The sequence below is a fragment of the Diorhabda sublineata genome, chromosome 6 (assembly GCF_026230105.1).
Source record: "Diorhabda sublineata isolate icDioSubl1.1 chromosome 6, icDioSubl1.1, whole genome shotgun sequence".
In the NCBI taxonomy this organism is placed as follows: Eukaryota; Metazoa; Arthropoda; class Insecta; order Coleoptera; family Chrysomelidae; genus Diorhabda; species Diorhabda sublineata.
The window spans coordinates 32,492,420-32,515,370 of record NC_079479.1 but is presented as its reverse complement, the minus strand read 5'-3'; the positions used below and the strand labels follow the sequence as shown (position 1 = coordinate 32,515,370).

General features: G+C 32.0%; 1 protein-coding gene across 1 annotated transcript in view; it reads left to right on the top strand.

Moving 5' to 3' along the window:
• Positions 1-22,951, top strand: part of LOC130445714 (homeobox protein araucan-like) — a 110,616-nt gene that overhangs the window by 23,474 nt on the left and 64,191 nt on the right. Inside the window, exon 2 of the mRNA XM_056781539.1 lies at positions 19,597-19,626. Coding sequence (XP_056637517.1) covers positions 19,597-19,626 — 30 coding nt within the window. The remainder of the gene's footprint in view (positions 1-19,596; positions 19,627-22,951) is intronic.

Sequence of the window (22,951 nt, the reverse complement as noted above, 5' to 3'; positions counted from 1 at the left end):
CCAGTTAAGTATTAGAACTAAGTATTTAAATTTTTTAAAACAAATTTCATGGTTACAATGACTTTTTATTTGGCAATGTTTAAAAGAAAATGTAGAGCTTTTATTATCTTTTATCATTTTAGCTATGTAATATCGTCACTTTCTTCATATGTAACTCTCTCAATTTTTCAGAATGTTTGTTAAAGTGCCCAAAATTTGTGGTAACCCAACATTTGTACAACAATTTAAAACAACTTTTCATCAATTTAAGAAACTAATTTCTCAATCATAGTTTTCGTGGTGACCCTTTTGAAGCCAATTTGTGCATTTCGGAAATTTTATGTATTTTGACATCGATAAATTTTTCAGTTATTTGTCAATAAAAACTTGTTACAATTGATGAAGATGGCGTTAAATTAGTAGAAATTCACTGAGCTGGAAATCTAACGTCAAAAATGTACAACAATTAATGACGTCGTTTATCTATGTTCTCGCCTGTTTGATGCTGGACAAGTATATGTAGTAGCACTTAGACGCTGATGCTCCTTAGAGGGAATATCAATAAACATTAACAAATAAAATTTGAGAAATAAGCGACGAAAGAAGAGTTGAGATAAGTTGAGGTACAGAATGACCTATAACTAAAAAGGGGGAATAAAATATTTTATTAAAAATATGTAGAGAATAAAATAGAAAACACTGAGTACGATAAAAAGGAATGGACAAACAACGGTGTAAAGTGCTGAAAAGATTTTTATAAACTATATCAAATCGAACAATGAAATAGTAACCAAATATCTACGAGGATTATCGCAGAAGTAACTGAGTCGTCATCTCATTTACCACTACGATTCTGGTCTTCGATGACCAATTTTTTCCATGTTCACCAATTCATTGAAAACGTGGCTGTCAAACAAAAACTAAACAACGTGGCAACTCCAAACTAGAAGCATACGTTGTTTAGATTGTATACTTTCTAATATGGTATTTTTCAAGCAACTACAGCCATCTCTAGGTCAGGCCAAGGACCATTCTCATAAAGAAATAAGTATCTATTTTACGTAGTATACAAATTTGTTTGATAATAAACATCCAATTTTTTTTCGAATATTGTTTCCGTTCGCATGCTCTTAATGTAATAAGAGATTATTAAAGATATTTTAACACTCATGTAATACAACCCTTAAACATTTGTTTCAATTTGTATGCTGATTACAAAAATGTTTTTCTTTTATCAGATTCATCAAGGTGACGTGCCGGAGTTTGCTTGTACTTGTTTGGAAATCTGATTACCATAGAGGAGTCGTTAATAAAAAAACTTTTGTCCTTATTATCTTGTACTATAACTACGATGATTAAATCGAAATTTTCATATACGGAGCTTTATTATTTGTAAAAATAATATCCAATGTTTATGCCAAAAGTACAAAGAGAAACTTTAGACATCTCGCAGAACCTTCAACTTCGTTTTGTAGTGTGGCAAGAATGGTTCACCACTACATTTGAATAATTTCGTTTGTATAAAAGCAAATTTTGAGAAACAATGACGATTTTTACATATGAAAATCATGATATTTTGGACAAAATTTGCTCTACTGTAAAGGTCATAACACAGAATCAAAAGATAGTGACGCGTAAACAGTGACTTGATCCTCAGATAATCCCCAGACTGTTTACACCAGTCAGATTCCGAATTGGGGGCTATATAAGGTATAGATCCCCACCTGGGGGCTATACAAATCACCTCTTCCAGCTTTAAGAATCATGAATGGAATTACGGTACCAGAGAAAATACTCGGTTGTTTTCTTTGGTTCCTGTAGATGTTCCTCAAGTTGTACCTCACCGAAGAGTCTCCACTGAGTATACCAGTAACTCTCCTTGTCTCTTCTTAATCTTTTTTGTCTCCATTCAGTAGAGTGAAAAAGATGCCTCTTCGATTGTTCCAGACCTGTGGTCATACTACATGTTTTTCAACTCCTCTTGTTTTCCAATTATTTTTTAAATCAAAACTTGATGTTTATTATGGAATTCCATGAAAGGTTGTGATCCTAGGGATCCCAGCCTTTTTTGAAAAGAAACAATAACTTTATTTATGAACTGGCTGTATATATAAATAATAATAAAAGACACTAGTATGGAAAATGGAAAGTTCCATCACATCATTTTTTTTATTTAGATAGTAGCTTAATGATTTCCTTCTAGATTGATTGGAACAGGAGTATTGGACCGGCTACCATAATCTCCTGATTAAGCTCATCTAGATTCGTCCTGTATAATCCAAAACACTTTAATAACTATATTAATACGCTTTGGTCAAAAAAAAATTAAACTAAACACAAAAATGATACAAAGTCAAAGTGGAACCCATTTCAACGAATGGATACAAGTGCTGATAACGGACGGATAGACAGGAGAAAATAATAAAGGCTGTGGAAATGGAGTACTTGAAAAGATCGTGCAGGATATCCAGAACAGAGCATATACGAAATGAGGATAAACGACGAAGAACACGACTTCAGAGAGGATACAGAGTAAGCAATTGCTTAGTACGGATATGTGTTGAGGATGAGGCAGAACATTGATGTATTAACCGCAGAATAGAAGAAGACGAGGAAGACACTCAAGGTCCAGGAAGAAGGGAATTGAACACACCATGAAAGACAGTGTTATCCAGGAAAATGAGTGGATAGATAGAAAGGTGTGGTGTACGAAATGCGGGATGCGACAAAGGAAGCTGTAGGACCTCTTAAAAGTAACGGCTGCTAGCTTAGAATATTGTTAATTATCTATGTGGTCCGAGGTATGTTTTCGAATTGATAGCCTGTATAAAGGTCGAGAATTATACAGTAACTGAAATGAATATTTTACTTATATAAAACTTGTCCAAATGATGTTGAAACTCGCATTTCGTGGCTGAGGACTAAGGGGATAAATAGACAGGTAGACACGGAAAGCAAGGTTTTTGTATATTCATACTTTAAAAAATTTCCTTCCAAAATTCTTTCCTATCAAGTGAAAATGGATGTCTCCTAATTTTCAAGAGCAATGACGTGTTTTTGTTGGGTTTTTTACATAAATGTGGACTCATATAATAATAAAAAATTAGCGAAAGCTTAATATGGTACCAATAAATTCACTGAGAGATAGAAGTTTCAACAATTATTTAGCTGTTTCGGCGATACCTTGTCAAATCGTTCTGTATAAAAGCAATGTCTTTCTAAGTAATGAATCTGCGGTGTGAAAACCTTTATTCACGAATTGCATACAATATTTTCTCTACCAACAAAAATACAAAAGATTAGTGGTAATTTTTCTTGTAAAATATATCATGTATTTGTTAATATTTCGAACAATCTAATCAAGATAAGAACAAATTAACAAAACAACAGAGCGACTTGAACCTAGGATCTCCCGCATGTGAACATCGTACTCTAGCCACTACACTACGGGGACCTTAATAATACGTTTTCACGCAGTTTTTCGCACTCAAAAGTGTGTCTTAAGTACGTACGTATATTTGTAAATTTTGTTTTTTTCAAATATTCCGTATCTTAATGCAAAATAACTCACGTAGACTCATGTCACAATTTTTTATCTAATGTTTTATTTCCTTACAGCAATTGGATGATTCATGTCCTTAATTTTTTAGTCTTACTCGGCTTTTTTCGTATTTTTCACTTGGGTTTTTACTTTTTTTGTCTTCTAGAAATCCAATACTCTTCTTGTTAGTTTTTTTTATTGATATATGCTTATCTAACTTGTAGTTTGAATGGACTCTTAAACTGAGTTCATTTCGATCATTTATACAACATGTAAGACTTGTAATTATTATTATCATATAGTTTGAATAAAACGTATTACAATTAATCAATGCAGATAAACATTTTCGTCATCTTTACAGCTCATTGAAAAGTGGCTTCGACCAACTTTCCATGAGGATTATAACGATGAATCCAGATTTGCTGTGATAAATTAAAGATAAAATTATCTCGTTGGAACGTGGCCAAAGAGTCGCTTTAGTTTATAATGTGAATATTAAGCAAACAATTCACCAGATAAAATGTTCATAATCAAATATTAATGAATAACATCAAATAGCTATTTGCTTCTTTGCATTTATTCATATTATTTTATCAATAATATTGAATGTTGTCAATGTATACAGCGAAATTTATTTCATATAATACAGGTAGATTTGTTCACGAAACTTTGTAGCAAAAACAACATAATAATGATTAATTGGTATAAATTTCCAAAAGGAAATTTCGCAATTAGTAGCTACTCTTTAAGAAGCGGTATCGCAATAAAACTGGAAATAATAAGTTCAGTATAAAAATCATTTGCTTACCCCCCGAGGCAGAGTATTTTTGAGTTGGCCACTGCTAATTTTGATAATTCATATTAGGAACAAAATTGCATTCCAAATTTAATTATTATTGATTTAATTCAATTATTAATTTAATAAATTAATGTTTACGGTTTTTCCGTTTATTAAAGGAAATGTTTACAATTTTTATGGAAAAAATTGATACATGTTGATCAATTTTTCAATTCGTGTTCATGTGGTTAAAAAATTAATATTTTCATATACATATGTCTTAAATATTTACATAATTTCGTCCATATTGCATCATTCTTTGTATTCTCTTTTATACGTTGTATTCTTCATTTTGCTTCATTGTTTGTCTCTGTTTTTGGTTTTTGATCGTGAGTGAATCGAATTTGATTCCAATTTTGAGGTACCTCACATGCTTTGGAACCTCGAAACACTTAAAATGAATGTAATTTTATTTTCAACATTCTACTGTAGATAAAATAGCCAACTCCAAAATATTTCCGAACTTTCGAAGTTTAAAAATTTTTATTTATTGTTTGAATTATTGAAAGAATTCATGTTAATACGATTTTTCTTCTTCCCACTACAAGATTTCTCAACATCTACACGAAAAATGGTGTTTATTTATAACACAGAATTATTAGTTGAAATCAATAAACACAAAAAATCATTTGAAGAATCAAAATGATCACGATTCGGATAAACTATGTTGAACATGTTATCAAAGGAGAAGATGAGTATGTGGTATCACCCTCTTTACAACCCTTCAACAACAATTCAATCAAATGATGATTCTAGTTCAGATGATTGTAACTATCATTATTATTTATAAAGATACTTTGGAATTGAAATATTTTTATCTTTTATTATATTTGCAAAGAATGTATTCTCCTTTATGGTTTCTGCTTTGAAATTTCGTTTCCCAGAAAACGAATGTGATACAAAAAGGGCTCAGTTCACGTCTGGTACCCAGTTTAAACCAAACTGCCTGGCAGGCAGATACATTTTACTAGTCTATTTACGTATAATACCGTTTAATTGATAATGATTCGACTGCCTTTTAACGAATAATTTCTAGCATAAGATATAAATATTTATAAAAGTATTTATAAAAATTATAAATGTATAAAATGAGGTATCTACGCCTATGGTAGATCAAACAAAATTTTCGGCAAGGATTTTTATAATCTGCAATTGATATTGGAAGAAGTAGATTCTTGATGTAAAATACTTTTTCTATGCAATAAAGCCTAGTAAATTTGGAAAGCACCTGGGAAATCTTTCTTGTTTGTTTGAATAGAGAAAAATAAATATTTCAGTTGAATCTTGAATAAAAATATCTTAGGTAGGTATATTATGAAGACGGTACTGAAATACCACAAGTTCGTGACTAATAAACAAACACCTTGTGTGTTGTAGTTTCTTTTTGTTGGACTGACCCGCATATAACATTATAGGTCGTGGCTTCTTGTTTTACAAAATAATATATGTGTCTAAGTTCACGAAAAGGAATGCTCTGGAAAAATGCAAACCATTGTATTCCGCACATCGTAAAATACTTCTAGCTAATTTGGTCGAAAGAAAGGTATCCGTTGTTTGCAATGATTTATTCGCGATAAATTAGCGGTTAGTTCGAATTTTATGGCCAGAAAACGACAATAATAGGAATGTAATGTACGAAATTTGAATAAATATCTCGATAAAAATATAAATAAACGAATTTTCGATTTGAAATTTTTCAATGGATAAAACCACCGACAAGTTTTAAGAAATCGACAGAAATTGTTCGAAATTATGTCACAAAATGAAGTACTTATAATGCTACTACTTCATTACTACAAAGAAAATCAATATGATATAAAATATTTTTCGTATTAAAAGCAGATTATGAATAATGTGTTTGCTTTGATGGGTAATTTGGTTATTAAGGAGAAGAAAGTCTTCAATTCCGTCGGGACTAGTTAGTACATGAGATAAGACTCATATGTGACGTTTTAGATGGTCAGATGTCTTGTAAACGGTAATAAGGTTTTTGCACCTTGAATTTTATCAACTAACCACGCCGCACAGTGTCCAAAAGCCCGAAAACGCAGTGAAAAATCCCTAAAATGAAATTTCGATTCAGGGACTTTCAATGTCCTAACTATTTAGGGTGGTACGTCTACTGAATGACGTGGAGGTTCATAGGGCCCGCGAAGCCAACCACGAGGCTCTAATACTATTCTAAACGCGGCCGTTCAAAGAGTGACGCCACTCAAAGTTTGAGCTGCACAAATGTGCGCTCTGCTTTGTGCAGTTATTGAATTTTTTAAAGTGGATTCTACTAATCGAAATAGGAATTAATGATTTCTGTAGTTGGATAAGTCTGATTCAATTCGAGTATGTATGTTTTTCAAGTTTTTCAAAAAATTAAAATGTTTTTCATTCATTTTGACCTGTTAAACGCACGTGCTTGTACGACACAAATTTGGGTAATGTTACAAGTAATTACAAGTAGCGAAAAAGAAAGGGAATTTTCTTCGAATTTCGATTAATAAAGATGTCGAAAATATTTGTTGTTACATTTTCTCCTCTACTATAACTTTTGAAAATTATTAGTAATTAGTAATAATAGTATAGTTATCGCCATATTGGATCCGCCATTTTGTTTTTGTTGTTGAGATCTTATCAAAAACTAATTTCTATTGATACAACGAATAAATGAGGTTAGTTTTTGACCAGAACTTTGTTTCCAATCGTAAGAAGTTACAGGATGATTTTTCTAACTATTTCTTTATATACTTTATTTTATAATCTCCTGTATATCTTTTTAGCAATGTAAATTTCAAATTTCATACATTTATTTCATAAATTCCTTACATTATCTTTGTCAATGTCACCAAGGTAGCATTTAACGGAACTTGATTACTTATATCCATTTTTAACTTAGATAAACTCAAAATTTCGTACATTTAACAGATGACTTATACAATAATTTCGTAAATTCATACGATTATCCATGTCGGGTTAACCAGGAGAACATATAACGACATATTTGGACTTCAAATTAATTCTTTCTATTAATAATAATATAAATAACACTAAATACGATAAATGAGCGTCAAATCCACTAAAGGTAAACTGTTTACCTTCAGTCTCTGAAGACGATAACTTGGTTATCGAAACGCGCGTCAGACAGTGTAATTGTGAGTGTTGGTGTAATGGTGGTGTAAACAGTGTATTCAGTATAAATATCGCACAACGGTTCCAGAAATTCCTATTTACGAAAAGAGTAAAACCATTTATGAGGTCCGAATTAAATGCAAGCAACCCCTAATTTACTCTTTAGGTATTCTGAAATGAACGAAAAAAAGATAACGGATACGTAATCAGCGACCCCAAAAACTCTTAAATACCGAACTTAATTGAAAATTACTATTCGTTTAGTTGTAAACGAATTATTACCGCGTCCTAGGGCTTTTGGACTGTTTTACTATTTTCGTTCAGATTGATAGCTCTTTCGAAGTTCCGACGAAGTTCTAACTTTTGAAAACGCATCATAGAGAAAGACATTATTCGACGTCCAGCATGTACAGCTATGGGAAACAGTTTTAGTGACAGATAAGTCTCGTTTTCGAACGCTGAACAGTTATGGTTTGAGGTGGAATCAATTTTCATGCCTGTGGTGAACTGATTTTCATTGATAATGAAGTTCTGGTTAATTGGAAGCACATTAAGGAAGTGCTACCAGATACCGTGACCTCTTCTACTTCATGTATTCATGTACCACATACTGTCAGAATTTTTGCCGAATAGTTGAAGAAAATGGGAATTATAATACTCAATTGGCCGGCACGATGTCCACATATGAATCTCATAGAGCCTTCGTACGATAATTTAGAAAGATGTGCTTTGATATGCTTTGCCCGTGGAGTACGTCTAAGATTCAATTTCTTCTGTATAACAAAGGGAGTAATACACGTTGTTATGTTACTGATTTTCTGGAAAATAATTCACGTATTTTCATTATTTGACTAGAATGTAGGTCCATAAAATCCATTAAGCCTGCTTCACTCGCTTTTCGGGTTAATGTCGTTTTAAGAGTAGATGAATTCGGATGGTGATTCATCATAAACATTATTCTTGTTACCCTCTGAATAGTTTCTAGCCCTGTTTTCGTTCATTTCAGAATACCTAAAGAGTAAATTGAGACAGGCGTGGTTGCTTGTATTTAATTCGAACCTCATAAATGATTTTACTCTTTTTGTAAGTTGGAATTTCTGGAACCGTTGTGCGATATTCATACCGAATACACTGTTTACACCACTAATTCACTAACACTCACAATTAGACTGTCTAACGTGCTTTTCGATAACCAAGTTATCGTCTTCAGACGCTGAAGGTAAAGACCTCTAGTGGATTTGACGCTCATTCATCGAATTTAGTGTTATTTATATTATTATTAATAGAAAGAATTAATTTGAAGTCCAAATATGTCGTTATATGTTCTCCTGGTTAACCCGACATGGATAATCGTATGAATTTACGAAATTATTGTATAAGTCATCTGTTAAATGTACGAAATTTTAAGTTTATCTAAGTTAAATATGAATATAAGTAGTCAAGTTCCGTTAAATGCATGAAATTTATGAAATTTAAAATTTACATGGCTAAAAAGATATACAAGGGATTATAATAAAAAGCATGTAAAGAAACGGTCGTAAAAATCATCCTGTAACTTCTTACGATTGAAAACGAAGTTCTGGTCAAAAACTTAACTAACCTCATTTATACATTGTATCAATAGAAATTAGTTTTTGATAAGATCTTAACAACGAATTTCAGTTATTAAATAATGACTTGCATTTCATGTTAGAATGAAATGCATTAGCAATTAAAGGGTTGTAAGACACAAGTGCTAATATCGTCTAATTAGAATATTATAAAATAGTGGTAAACCATTTTGTTACGGTTATTAACATTATTAACATTAACAAACTACATAGAAAAGTAATTGTCGATTCTCTATGTCGGTATGTACAAATTACTTCATACAAGTACATACGCTAACTGTCTAGTAGAACAAGAAAAAGAATAAATTTTTTTTAATAATGCTGCTACTCACCGTAACTAAAACACTGTTTGGGTCTATTAAATATTGTTATAAATAATGAGTTTTATCGTATTTATTAATTTATAATGAGTTTTTAAATCACAGGGTGGTTCATCGGAAGTTGTATAAGTTATAGTGAAACTTGTCATGATTAAAATATGCAAATTTATCTCATATGTTCAAAAATTTGATTCCTTCCTCTATTTCCAGTTGTACAATCAACAACACTCACACCTCTCGCATGGTTTAAGTCATAATTTACCAACAGACAGTCGGCTTGTAAGGTTTGATTCAACGATGTCTTCTTGCAAGACAAAGCTCAGTATTAGGCCCTATTTTGTTTAATTTGTTTATAAACGACTTCAGTGGTGAAATATGTCCTTTTGCAGGCGATATTAGTTTCTCTTGAAACAACTCAATGTTTCTAAAACCAATGTACATTGCAGCCTTTTTTATTGAATAACACCACCATTGACGCAGTTGAATCTGTGGACAATTCCTTGAAATGGGAGTTACATATCGCTACCTTCTCCAAAAAATTGAGTTCCTCCTGTTTTGTGCTGAGATCAGTTTCCAAAGAACAGAGCTTATCCACCACCTTAACAGTTTATTATCCTCTTATCGAGTCGCATCTCCTTCCCTTTTAGGGTACGTGTGGTGCGACTCAATTTGAGCCAATCTTCAAACTACAAAAGAGAGCTGTTAGATATTTACTCGGACTAAACAGCAGGTCTCACTGCAAGGACTTCTTTAAAAGATTAAAAATTCTAACTATTCCTTCCTTATTTATCTTTGAATCCATTCGCCTAATTCGTAAGCACGCTTCTCCAATTTCAAAAAGATCGTTGCACTTAGGATTAGTTAACAGCTCAATATCTTACAATGCAAAAAAATGCACAATCACTTGCCAATTTTATACATAACTCTCCATCTGTTTATATTAATATTATGTATTCAAATGTTTGTATGATCTAAAATACGGAAAAATCTAAAATCCGGAACGAATCCTATCCCAGCGATTCGGGATTTACGATGTTGTACCGTATTTACCAAACGCGCCCTTTTCCATTTACGAATAATTTTAACCTTCAAGTTATTTCGAATTTTGAACTTATATAAGACAAAATACAAATAGGAAAACTATATATTTGATTTTTACTTGAAAAATAAGTATCGATCTATCCAATACACTAAGTAATTTTCTAGTAAATACATGCAATCGAGGACTGCATCCGTTCAATTTGGAATTGTCGGAAACAGAAGCCGTTAGAGCTCTGAGCTCGTGTTTTATAAGTTTCAAGCTGGTTAAGGAATGTCTGGATTAGTTAGGAAAATATATTAGAGTTGCCCTCCAATGGGATACACTGGACTGGAAGGAAATGAAATAGCAGACAGAATAGTTGAGTAGGGGCGGATAAGCCTTTCGTGGAACCTGAACCACATACAATCGGCTACAGGACACTGATAGAACAATAGAAAAGTAGGTAGATAAGAAAAGAAAACAATTCACAAGGCGTAAAAACTTATTGGCAAAACTGGCAACATATAACCAAAGAAAACCTAAAGCTAAAGATGCTGGGTTCAGACGCGAATACAACGTGTAGAATCTGCTATATAGAGGACAAATTCTATTGAAATGTGGAAGAGCAGTACACTTAGAAGCGTATGGAATAGAAGATACCACATCATGAACTTTCCTTAAGGAGTGAACAAGTCTTCAAGTTTTTAAAACAATTTTGGAGATGATGGAGGATGATCAACTTATTAGAAATCTGTTTGAGCTATTGAGGCTATTGTAATTACCTGTTACCTGGTGTATTAACCTGTTATAAGAGAACATCTTTTCGCAATTTCCATCGACTAACATTCGGGTATTATATAGTTGTACATTTGGTCTAGAAGTTGGTTCAATCAAGTAGAGAAAACAGTATATTTGATCCAATTGACAAATTTTTGTCATTTAAGTTATAGCATTTGGTATTTATTCGCACAAATATTCTCTTGACTGATGTAATAATGATTCAAATACGGTTCTGCAAGTTCATAAGAATTCACCTTACAAAATCATTGTTGGTTAACGAAGCTGGGTAAATTTATACCACAATTAAAACAGTAAATGTGTTTATGAATATGCATGAAATTTGTTTTAATTTTCATGGTGCATAATTATTTGAAACGTCAGTCTACAAACGTATTTATGAGATTGAAATGAAGTAGTTGTTAATAATTAATTATTTATGTGTAGTTTCCCATCGCAATGGCGAAATGCTTCGAATTGACACGACGTGTGCAATACTGTTATATTTTCTAATTATTTCCTGAGATCTGTTCTCTATTATTTCACATAGATGATGCAAAAATGGAACTAAACAAATATAGAAACACATGACAATCTAATTACATCCAGAGAAATAAATTAAAGCAAATTTATATTGCGATCTTGATCGTAATAATTGACGTCGTCTCTGCAATGAAATTCCGTTTGTTCCGTCTGTCATATTTTTAATTTTTAAATTTCCTAGTGTTACAAAAATGCACACACATTCTATTATGTTTGAGTAAACTTTTTATATATAAATAGTATGTGGTCCCACTACAAGAATAGTTATTTCGTTTGGTTTTTCGAAAATTTGTATGGTATACACGATAGAATAGAATCTATGTCATTAAGTTTTTATCTTAAAACATAATACGCCCCATGCGGCCGGAAACACAGATTTTAAGTCTGCTTTTACTTAACGGATTACAAATTATACCTGGTAAAAGAAACGACTACCTGAATTTACGTGGTCATTTTTTAAATTCTGAAAACTAGAAAGCCATGCAAATTCATAATCAATTTCACAAATAGTTATATCGAAATTTCTATTTTTATTATCAGAATACTTTTGGATAACGTTAAAGTTTGAAAAGAATATGGAAATCATCGCGAATTATTTGCTTTGATATCGGCAATGCTTTAGTTCCCAAACTTTTTTGTTTCATAGACCACAAAATTTTGCTGGATCCGGTGGACTCTCTTAGATTAGATCTATCTATGGAAACTTGTGTTGATTGATTGATTTTCATCGAAGAATTAGCAATTTTTGTAAAAAAATTGTTTGCTCGATAAAGTTAATTATTTGATAATCGAATCAACTAAACAAAGTTTCAATAAAATGTTGATTGATTCTTCTGTGAGTGAATATCGAAAAAGCAAAGTTGACCAATCGAAAAGTGACTCGTTGTACTGAATATGCAAGTAACAGTCGCCGAGCTTCTTAAAATATTATCTGCCTATATTCATAGAAGAAGTCTCCCGTGGACCACTTTGGGAATCACTGCTCTAGGCAAACAGTTTGTAGAAACCAACACGCGCAAGTAAATGAAAAAAATCGAATTTACAATATATTTATGTGGCGGATGACTCGAATGAAACTGCGCGGAAAAACAGTATCCAAAAGACCATCAACAAATTGGATAAATACTTATTGAAGTGGCTTGAGGCATATCTCACTATGATCTATTCAGATCCTTTATGGTCCTCTAAATCTATCAGCTCAGAGCTTCAATTCTTAGTGTATTTCTTTGCAATCGTCTTTCTCATGATATAATCTCCCATAAGTTACCTCACCTTTTTATTTTACTTATTTTGGTTGACCTCTTTAGTTGTTATTTTAAATACAATCAAATACCAGTATAGAGTTAATTTCTACAGTATCGAGTGTGTTGAGTGTCTGTTATAATTTCCAGACTATTGATTCCTTGATTCACATGACAGTGAATGAATTACCGTGATTTTCATTCGAAAAATTGAGCTTGCTTCTTCTCCTGTATCAACGTTTTTGAGCTGTCGGAATACCAGGTTGTTTCAGCATATTTCTCGTCTAGTATCACACTTTACTAGTATAACGAATTCGTTATTAAAGCCAAGAAACTATAAACAGAATAGATCTGCTGATTGTATCAGCTTAAGTAAGAACAATCGACGAATACTAGCAGGAGTTCTATCGGGGAACTATCGCCTCAAAGAACACCTGAAGATGGTAGGCAAAGCAGATAATGCAGATTTTGTTGCACAGAGGACGAAACCTCTATCAACATTCTGTCAAAGTCTGAAACACTAAGGAACTCCAGAGCAGTACACCTGGGAGCGTGAGAAATAGAAGACGAAGAATTGAAGCCATTCCACGTTGTAGACTTTTTAAAAGGAGTTGGATTGATAGATCAGCTCTAAACACTGGGTTATCGCAGTTGATATATTGATCTGTAGGTTGACAGATCTGGTTTGTCTTGTAGAAGATATGAAAAGATGGTATTCTGAAAAAATGGAAGGAGATTGGACAATACTTTACCTAAAGATAATTACAGCTGCAAATTAACAGACCTTCAGGTCTTAACAAAGAAGAAAAAAGATGAAGGAAAAGATTTGAATTATTTGAACAGGAAAACTGGACGACTGGATAAGTATTGACTACATGGAAAGCACATGTATAAAAATGCTTGTAGAAACGAGTCGCGAGCTCAAACACTTATTAGTAGAAGTGAATTTCAATGATTAACACGAAAACCACTCTAATAAAGCAATTTTTCTTGATTATGTTTCCAAATACGTTAAGAAGTATTTTGATTTTGAAATTATTTGTCTTTCATATCATTACAATAATCACAAACTTATTCAATACAATTATAACTATTTTATGGTGGCCTATTGAAGGCGGTACTGGTAAGTAGCACGTGTTTTTTGTTTTCCGCCGAACAATATATTGTTTTATTAAATAATTTTTTTATGTTTTCCGTCGAACGTTTTATGTTTCATCGAAGCACAACTTCTCTGTATTCATCTTCATTATTTAAAACATTAATGTAAGTTCATATAAAATTCCGCTGAGGCGGCACGATCTAAGTACCACCTGGCCTCTGCTAGATGAAGAATATAAATTTATTTTAAACATTTTACGTATTTGATTGGCACGTGTGCGGTCTATTTGGAAAAAATTCAATTAATGTCCGAGATAATACTTCCACTGAATTATTAATAAGGTTTTGTCGCTACCACAGCGTTGTATTTGGTTTTGTCAATCGGTACAATTGTCACGAAAGTTTCTAACTAAAAATTTTTTTTACAGAATCACTGCCGCCTTGTAGGCGTCGATTATATCCGACATAATTAAATATTTCACTCTGTACGTTATCTTTTGTATGGAAATAAATACATTGAGATACAAAAGTCCTGTTGTATCACTTTCTCTAATTGTAGTATTGGCAATGTTCAAATTATGAGATGGCACTTGTTGCGATTATTTTGTATTTATTTCATATGTCCTCTGGTGTAGTACCTCGGAGGACTATATACCTGGACCCATATTGGATTGTATTTCCATCGAAAGCGTGATGGCATTCGACTTAAACTCATTGGTTTGTAATTAAACCGAGAAAACTTAGTTTTTGATATTATTTCTTATCATATTCTGGAAGACTTGAAAATTTCGAAGATAAGAAATGCAAATGACATAGAAATAAAGGTAAAATATGGAAAAACTATACTTAAATTTGAAAATAAACAATGACAGTTTACACATATACCTTGGTATGACATTAAATGGGATAGAAAAATGGAAGAAGAGACAAACGGGTGGACTGGATGAAGGATGAAAGATGAAGGAAAAAGGTACATACATAGTACTGAGATGAGATCTAAAATGAAAAATGGAAAATAAAACTAAATACCATAAAATAAAAAAAGAAAAATAAGAAAATTTAAACTTGATATCAATTTAAAACAAATTAGAGGGAGGACGACACAAATAGTTTATCCACCTCATAAGAACGTTTAATTTGGAAGATATAGAAGCTTGAATTTACAAAAAGAAGACCTAGGAGGAGCTGGACAGAAATATGACTGGAGAAAAACTAGGAAAAACATGAGAGGAAATAAAACAAAAGATACAGGATAGGATAGAATGGAAACAGTTATGGAAAATCCCGATTCTTAGATAGCGACGCTTTTTTGAAAGTTACACATTTCAGTCTAAGATGTTTTGGACCAGTATTTAAACTGAAAAATATCTCACGCGTTCTGATAATGTCTGGAAATCTACTATTCCAGTTTTATTAACATTTAAGAATAGAGAAAATTTCGTCAACTAAAGATTTCAAAATAAGTCCCGTAATCAATGCGAATATTTGTAAATATGTTAAAGATGGCTCTTTGACTTGATGTCAAAAAGCAGTTGGTTGAGGAGGTTGTTATGTTTTGGTCTGTTTCTTGTAAATAAGGGATTCCTGGAAGCATTGGTTGATTATAAAATGTCTTCATGCAACCTTTCATCATTGTTATGATTGAGACAATCATAAGAAATTAACATGGAAGTGGAGAAAGATTGTGAGTGTACACATCATCTGCATTATTCCCTAATGATTCATGAATATCTCCTTTGAGAGCTTTCCATTCTTATCCTTAAACACTGTTCGATTCATTACTTGAATTATTAATTAAATTCATGTTTATATGTAGGATTGGAGACACTTTGGATCTACAAATTATTGACATCTCCTTTATATTTCATATGATGTCGATTCTTATCCTTATTGACCCACAGAAATCCATGAATATTCTCTATTTAACAAGATTATCTCCATCGATGGCAAAATGGAACACAAATTTTGAACCCAGGAAAACATTGCTGTGTCTTGAGACGAATTAAAATCTTGGATCATCGAAATTGTGCTATAGATCATTCTTTTCTGCTAGATCATGACCATCATCATCGGGTTTTTCTTGTTTTACGGCATTTTCATTGTTTAGATCCACCTCAGGAATTTGGGATGTAGCAAGGACTGGAATCGGTCGAATAGCAGATAGAAATCGGGTATTTCACTGTTTCTATTTCTATTTATCGACAACCTACTTTTTAGGCGAATATTAACACAAGATAGCAATTCATTTATAGACCCTCGCCATCGAACGGATTCCTACATTACTCTGATGATAAGTTTTGCTTGAGACACGACAGTTTTATCATAAAAACACTCCAAAACTAGATATTCTGTCATATCAGTAATTAAATTTATTATATTTTGATGGTTGGCTTATGCGTCAAAATCAACAATCAAATATTCTACAAACCGAATATACAGAAAACGTCCTATATCTATGTTTGTTGAGATAATGGAAACATTTGATAATATTTTTCGAATTTAGCAGATAAAACGTACATTAGAATAGGGTATTTTCAGTACGAAACTCTATGGTTGCGAATGGGAATTCTTCGCCGAAAATCTGCGTCATTTCCACTATGATTTCGTCAATATCGACGTGATGCCCATCTGGAATTCGCGTTAACTTTTTGTGAGTCAGGTATATACGAATTGTATGGAAAATTTACAAAAAAACTAGGTGTCATTATTCGGGAAGCAAATCGATTCAGTACCATACAAAAATTATCTTCTGTGGTTATACTTTCTATACTTGTTCGTGTCAATCAACACTGAAAGACTTTTTCTTTACAAAAGAAAGTTACAACTAAAAATTGTGGTATAATCTCGTATTATGAGTTTATGACTTTCTTGTAAACAAATACCTTCTGTAGATAGACATTTTACTAGTATTTATACATGTTAAAATGCAGTTAGATTAACTATAAACATCTTAATCCTTTTTTGTTATAAATGATTGACAGGATATTTTACTACAAAAATATTTTTCTCTTCATTCATAAGTAGGACTCAAGGTGAAACTAGGCAAATATTAAATCTCATTCTATACTAGTTTCTTTGACAATATATATACAGGGTGAAACTAAATTCATGTGAAGAAATTTAGTAGATGATTGCTCGTATGAAATTAAAATGTGTCTTTCTTATAAAAAAATTTCCTCAGCATATATCCCTTAATGAATGGTGAATAAAATTGAGTTTTTATTCTTTTTCCAAAATTTCAATAAAGCTAAAAGCTACATTATACCTACAGGGGTGGAATCAGCAAGCTTTACTTTATTTCGTATCAAATCTTCCAAGATGAAGTTTTATGAAATAAAATTATAAATTTAGATCCTTGTTTTATTTAAAAATCTGAAGATGTAATAAGATTCATAATTAATATTTTGAAATAACTATCTTAAACCAAAATACAAGTACGTGTTATGGATTGCCGTAGACGTTCAAAGATTTGAGGTACATTTCTTAGGGAGCTATTTGAATACGATTCTTCCAATCGTTGATATCAACTGTAGTGTAGACTAATGATTTAAGGTAACCCCATAAACACAAGGATTTAACTCTGTACATCCCAATTTTGGGATATGTTGCATATAAATATTGCCTAGCTGTCCGACTGAAGTGTACTGAAGCACTATCGTGCATCAACCACGTGTTTTGTCTGATATTGAGTGCGATGTCTACAAGTTTCTTTCGAGGAAACCTTAACAGAAAAAACATTTTGAATATAGTGCTCTATAATCTACCTATATGTGGATTATTTTAAAAATTAATGATAGATACTGTTGAAAAAATTCAGTGGATTTTGAGGTAAGGATATAACTACTGCTCTTTCAAAACTTGCAACACAAAAAAATTAAATAATATATCATCTAAAGACATGAAAACATTTTGACGAGCTTTTGATTAGAATTAACATATCAGTGCACCCGCCTTACTGATTTTTTTAAATGTAACTTTTAGAAAAATACCATGGAACGAAGAATTTTCAACAAAATATTAAAGAAACGTGTCATCGGTTCCTTTGAATGATTTATCTTGTGGAAAATGATTTAATTAACATTCGAAGTTATGTTTTTTTCATATTTATGTGATATGATGAGAGAAACATAGGGAATGATAAACGCTTACGTCAAATAGCCCCCGTATTTCGGTCAGTTAAGGTATTTTGGAAAAATATTATTAAACGTAATGATAGTATTAATTTCGAGTTCTGCCATGTCACAGAACGTCCATTCCAACGTTAATATCGTTTTGATTACCACTAAAACAGTCCTTTTATCATATTTAAAAGAGTAATATTTCGAAAAAACGTATAGTGTAATTTTTAAAATTAATAGAAGCACGTCACCTGCCCCATAATGATGGGTTCTATCCTTCAGCTCTTTGGAGCGATCAACATAATTACTGCTCGGTTTCTCGAGTGTCATTATTGAAAGAGATAGCGGCTACTTGAAAATTACATGTTTTGACCAGCTTTTATCTGATTGTTATGAATACAACTGTTTTGCGGGTCTACCAGTTTATTCATACGTACAATTTACGTTTTTAAAATCTAATTTTATTCCAGAAAAAATTTAATTTCAACCGTATTCAATTGATTATGTAGTACTTTAAATTCTAAGGTTTATAAGGGAAAAGAAGCAATCGCACCATTTATTGAGAAGGGTTAAAAAGCATATTTCAACTGGAAGATTCGTCATCAAGATAAATACTGGGTGCTAACTATCTATTGTCGTGTAGGTTTAGAAAAAAATGTCTTGTTGCTATTTATATATCTGACCGTTAATATATCTCAAATTTGTACAAATTCTCGTGATAGTTTGACATTTTTTAATATATTTTTGGATGATATATACACACCTACCATAGAAAACTATCGAACTGATTTATAGGAAAATCTTGGTATTTTTCAAAGTCGAAATTGACGAGATCAACGTGGAGGACACTTCTTTGAATAGAGAAGTTTCTAGATCAAATCCGTCACTTAGCAGTGACACTTTGAGTCTTTCTATCGATTAACTCTTCTAACCGGAAGTTTCCAGATCAGGATTCTCCAGTTCGGCTTCTAGTTACTTCACTTTGAGATCACTTAGACACTTGGCAATGTTTATGTCGGTATTTATTTACAGTATCCCATTTCTGACACCAATTTAACATTTTTTGTATTTATTTACACTCTTTTTATTTGTGGGGTGAATTAATAAACACTCTCTCTTACGTTCTTAATTTATTTACACACTATACACTACACTAACTTATAATAATTCACTTGTCACTATCACGTAGGTAACGCCATTTATAAAAAATGTGGAAGACGCCGCCCAAAAAGCGCCGCGCGAATTCGCCGATTTTTAAAATTCCTTAGTAGCTTTACAGTACCGGCCTAGGGAACCATTTTGCGAACTTGTTCTTAACATTATGGAGATATAATTAGATATTTTATTAGAAGGTATTGTCAATTTTGAATAGCATTTTTCTTGTTTTCAGGAAAACGCGTATAGATATACAACCAAAGAGGTAAGTAACGACAGTCATGCACTAAATTCTACAAAATTTGATATTGTTTTATAATGTGTCTAAAAACTAGAGATAAAAGTTTTCAACAATGTTGATAACATCCAAAGAAATTGAATTTACAGCTACAACTATTTTGGCCTAGAAAGTGGAAAATATTTGAAAAAACTGAATTCAAAACTACCTTGCACGAACTTTTAAGTTATCAGAACCAGAAAGTTATGTTTCTAATGCAAAATTGTAAGAATGTATGAATTGGAATCGATTTTTGAAAACTTGAATTGTAGTTTTTGATAGACCGAATCGACTGGTTGACGTTAGTCTTTAATAAAAGTTTTGTTATTTGTCTTTTGATGGCAGAAGGCCGTTTTGAAGCTTCGAAAATTCACAAGAACGTTTAAGGTATCGAAATAAGTTATCAGAACCAGAAAGTTATGTTTCTAATGCAAAATTGTAAGAATGTATGAATTGGAATCGATTTTTGAAAACTTGAATTGTAGTTTTTGATAGACCGAATCGACTGGTTGACGTTAGTCTTTAATAAAAGTTTTGTTATTTGTCTTTTGATGGCAGAAGGCCGTTTTGAAGCTTCGAAAATTCACAAGAACGTTTAAGGTATCGAAATAAGTTATCAGAACCAGAAAGTTATGTTTCTCATGCAAAATTGTAAGAATGTATGAATTGGAATCGATTTTTGAAAACTTGAATTGTAGTTTTTGATAGACCGAATCGATTGGTTGACGTTAGTCTTTAATAAAAGTTTTGTTATTTGTCTTTTGATGGCAGAAGGCCGTTTTGAAGCTTCGAAAATTCACAAGAACGTTTAAGGTATCGAAATAAGTTATCAGAACCTGAAAGTTATGTTTCTCATGCAAAATTGTAAGAATGTGTGAATTTGAATCGATTTTGAAAACTTGAATTGTGGTTTTTGATGAACGAATCGACTGGTTGACGTTAGTCTTTAATAAAAGTTTTGCTATTTGTCTTTTGATGGCAGAAGGCCGTTTTGAAGCTTCGAAAATTCACAAGAACGTTTAAGGTATCGAAATAAGTTATCAGAACCAGAAAGTTATGTTTCTCATGCAAAATTGTAAGAATGTATGAATTGGAATCGATTTTTGAAAACTTGAATTGTAGTTTTTGATAAACCGAATCGACTGGTTGACGTTAGTCTTTAATAAAAGTTTTGTTATTTGTCTTTTGATGGCAGGAAGCCGTTTTGAAGATTCGAAAATTCACAAGAACGTTTAAGGTATCGAAATAAGTTATCAGAACCAGAAAGTTATGTTTCTAATGCAAAATTGTAAGAATGTATGAATTGGAATCGATTTTTGAAAACTTGAATTGTAGTTTTTGATAGACCGAATCGACTGGTTGACGTTAGTCTTTAATAAAAGTTTTGTTATTTGTCTTTTGATGGCAGAAGGCCGTTTTGAAGCTTCGAAAATTCACAAGAACGTTTAAGGTATCGAAATAAGTTATCAGAACCAGAAAGTTATGTTTCTAATGCAAAATTGTAAGAATGTATGAATTGGAATCGATTTTTGAAAACTTGAATTGTAGTTTTTGATAGACCGAATCGACTGGTTGACGTTAGTCTTTAATAAAAGTTTTGTTATTTGTCTTTTGATGGCAGAAGGCCGTTTTGAAGCTTCGAAAATTCACAAGAACGTTTAAGGTATCGAAATAAGTTATCAGAACCAGAAAGTTATGTTTCTCATGCAAAATTGTAAGAATGTATGAATTGGAATCGATTTTTGAAAACTTGAATTGTAGTTTTTGATAGACCGAATCGATTGGTTGACGTTAGTCTTTAATAAAAGTTTTGTTATTTGTCTTTTGATGGCAGAAGGCCGTTTTGAAGCTTCGAAAATTCACAAGAACGTTTAAGGTATCGAAATAAGTTATCAGAACCTGAAAGTTATGTTTCTCATGCAAAATTGTAAGAATGTGTGAATTTGAATCGATTTTGAAAACTTGAATTGTGGTTTTTGATGAACGAATCGACTGGTTGACGTTAGTCTTTAATAAAAGTTTTGCTATTTGTCTTTTGATGGCAGAAGGCCGTTTTGAAGCTTCGAAAATTCACAAGAACGTTTAAGGTATCGAAATAAGTTATCAGAACCAGAAAGTTATGTTTCTCATGCAAAATTGTAAGAATGTATGAATTTGAATCGATTTTGAAAACTTGAATTGTGGTTTTTGATAGAACGAATCGACTGGTTGACGTTAGTCTTTAATAAAAGTTTTGTTATTTGTCTTTTGATGGCAGGAAGCCGTTTTGAAGATTCGAAAATTCACAAGAACCTTTAAGGTATCGAAATAAGTTGTCAGAACCAGAAAGTTATGTTTCTCATGCAAAATTGTAAGAATGTGTGAATTTGAATCGATTTTGAAAACTTGAATTGTGGTTTTTGATAGAACGAATCGACTGGTTGACGTTAGTCTTTAATAAAAGTTTTGTTATTTGTCTTTTGATGGCAGAAGGCCGTTTTGAAGCTTCGAAAATTCACAAGAACGTTTAAGGTATCGAAATAAGTTATCAGAACCAGAAAGTTATGTTTCTAATGCAAAATTGTAAGAATGTAGGAATTTGAATCAATTTTGAAAACTTGAATTGTGGTTTTTGATAGAACGAATCGACTGGTTGACGTTAGTCTTTAATAAAAGTTTTGTTATTTGTCTTTTGATGGCAGGAAGCCGTTTTGAAGATTCGAAAATTCACAAGAACGTTTAAGGTATCGAAATAAGTTGTCAGAACCAGAAAGTTATGTTTCTCATGCAAAATTGTAAGAATGTATGAATTGGAATCGATTTTTGAAAACTTGAATTGTAGTTTTTGATAGACCGAATCGACTGGTTGACGTTAGTCTTTAATAAAAGTTTTGTTATTTGTCTTTTGATGGCAGAAGGCCGTTTTGAAGCTTCGAAAATTCACAAGAACGTTTAAGGTATCGAAATAAGTTATCAGAACCAGAAAGTTATGTTTCTCATGCAAAATTGTAAGAATGTGTGAATTTGAATCGATTTTGAAAACTTGAATTGTGGTTTTTGATAGAACGAATCGACTGGTTGACGTTAGTCTTTAATAAAAGTTTTGTTATTTGTCTTTTGATGGCAGGAAGCCGTTTTGAAGATTCGAAAATTCACAAGAACCTTTAAGGTATCGAAATAAGTTGTCAGAACCAGAAAGTTATGTTTCTCATGCAAAATTGTAAGAATGTGTGAATTTGAATCGATTTTGAAAACTTGAATTGTGGTTTTTGATAGAACGAATCGACTGGTTGACGTTAGTCTTTAATAAAAGTTTTGTTATTTGTCTTTTGAT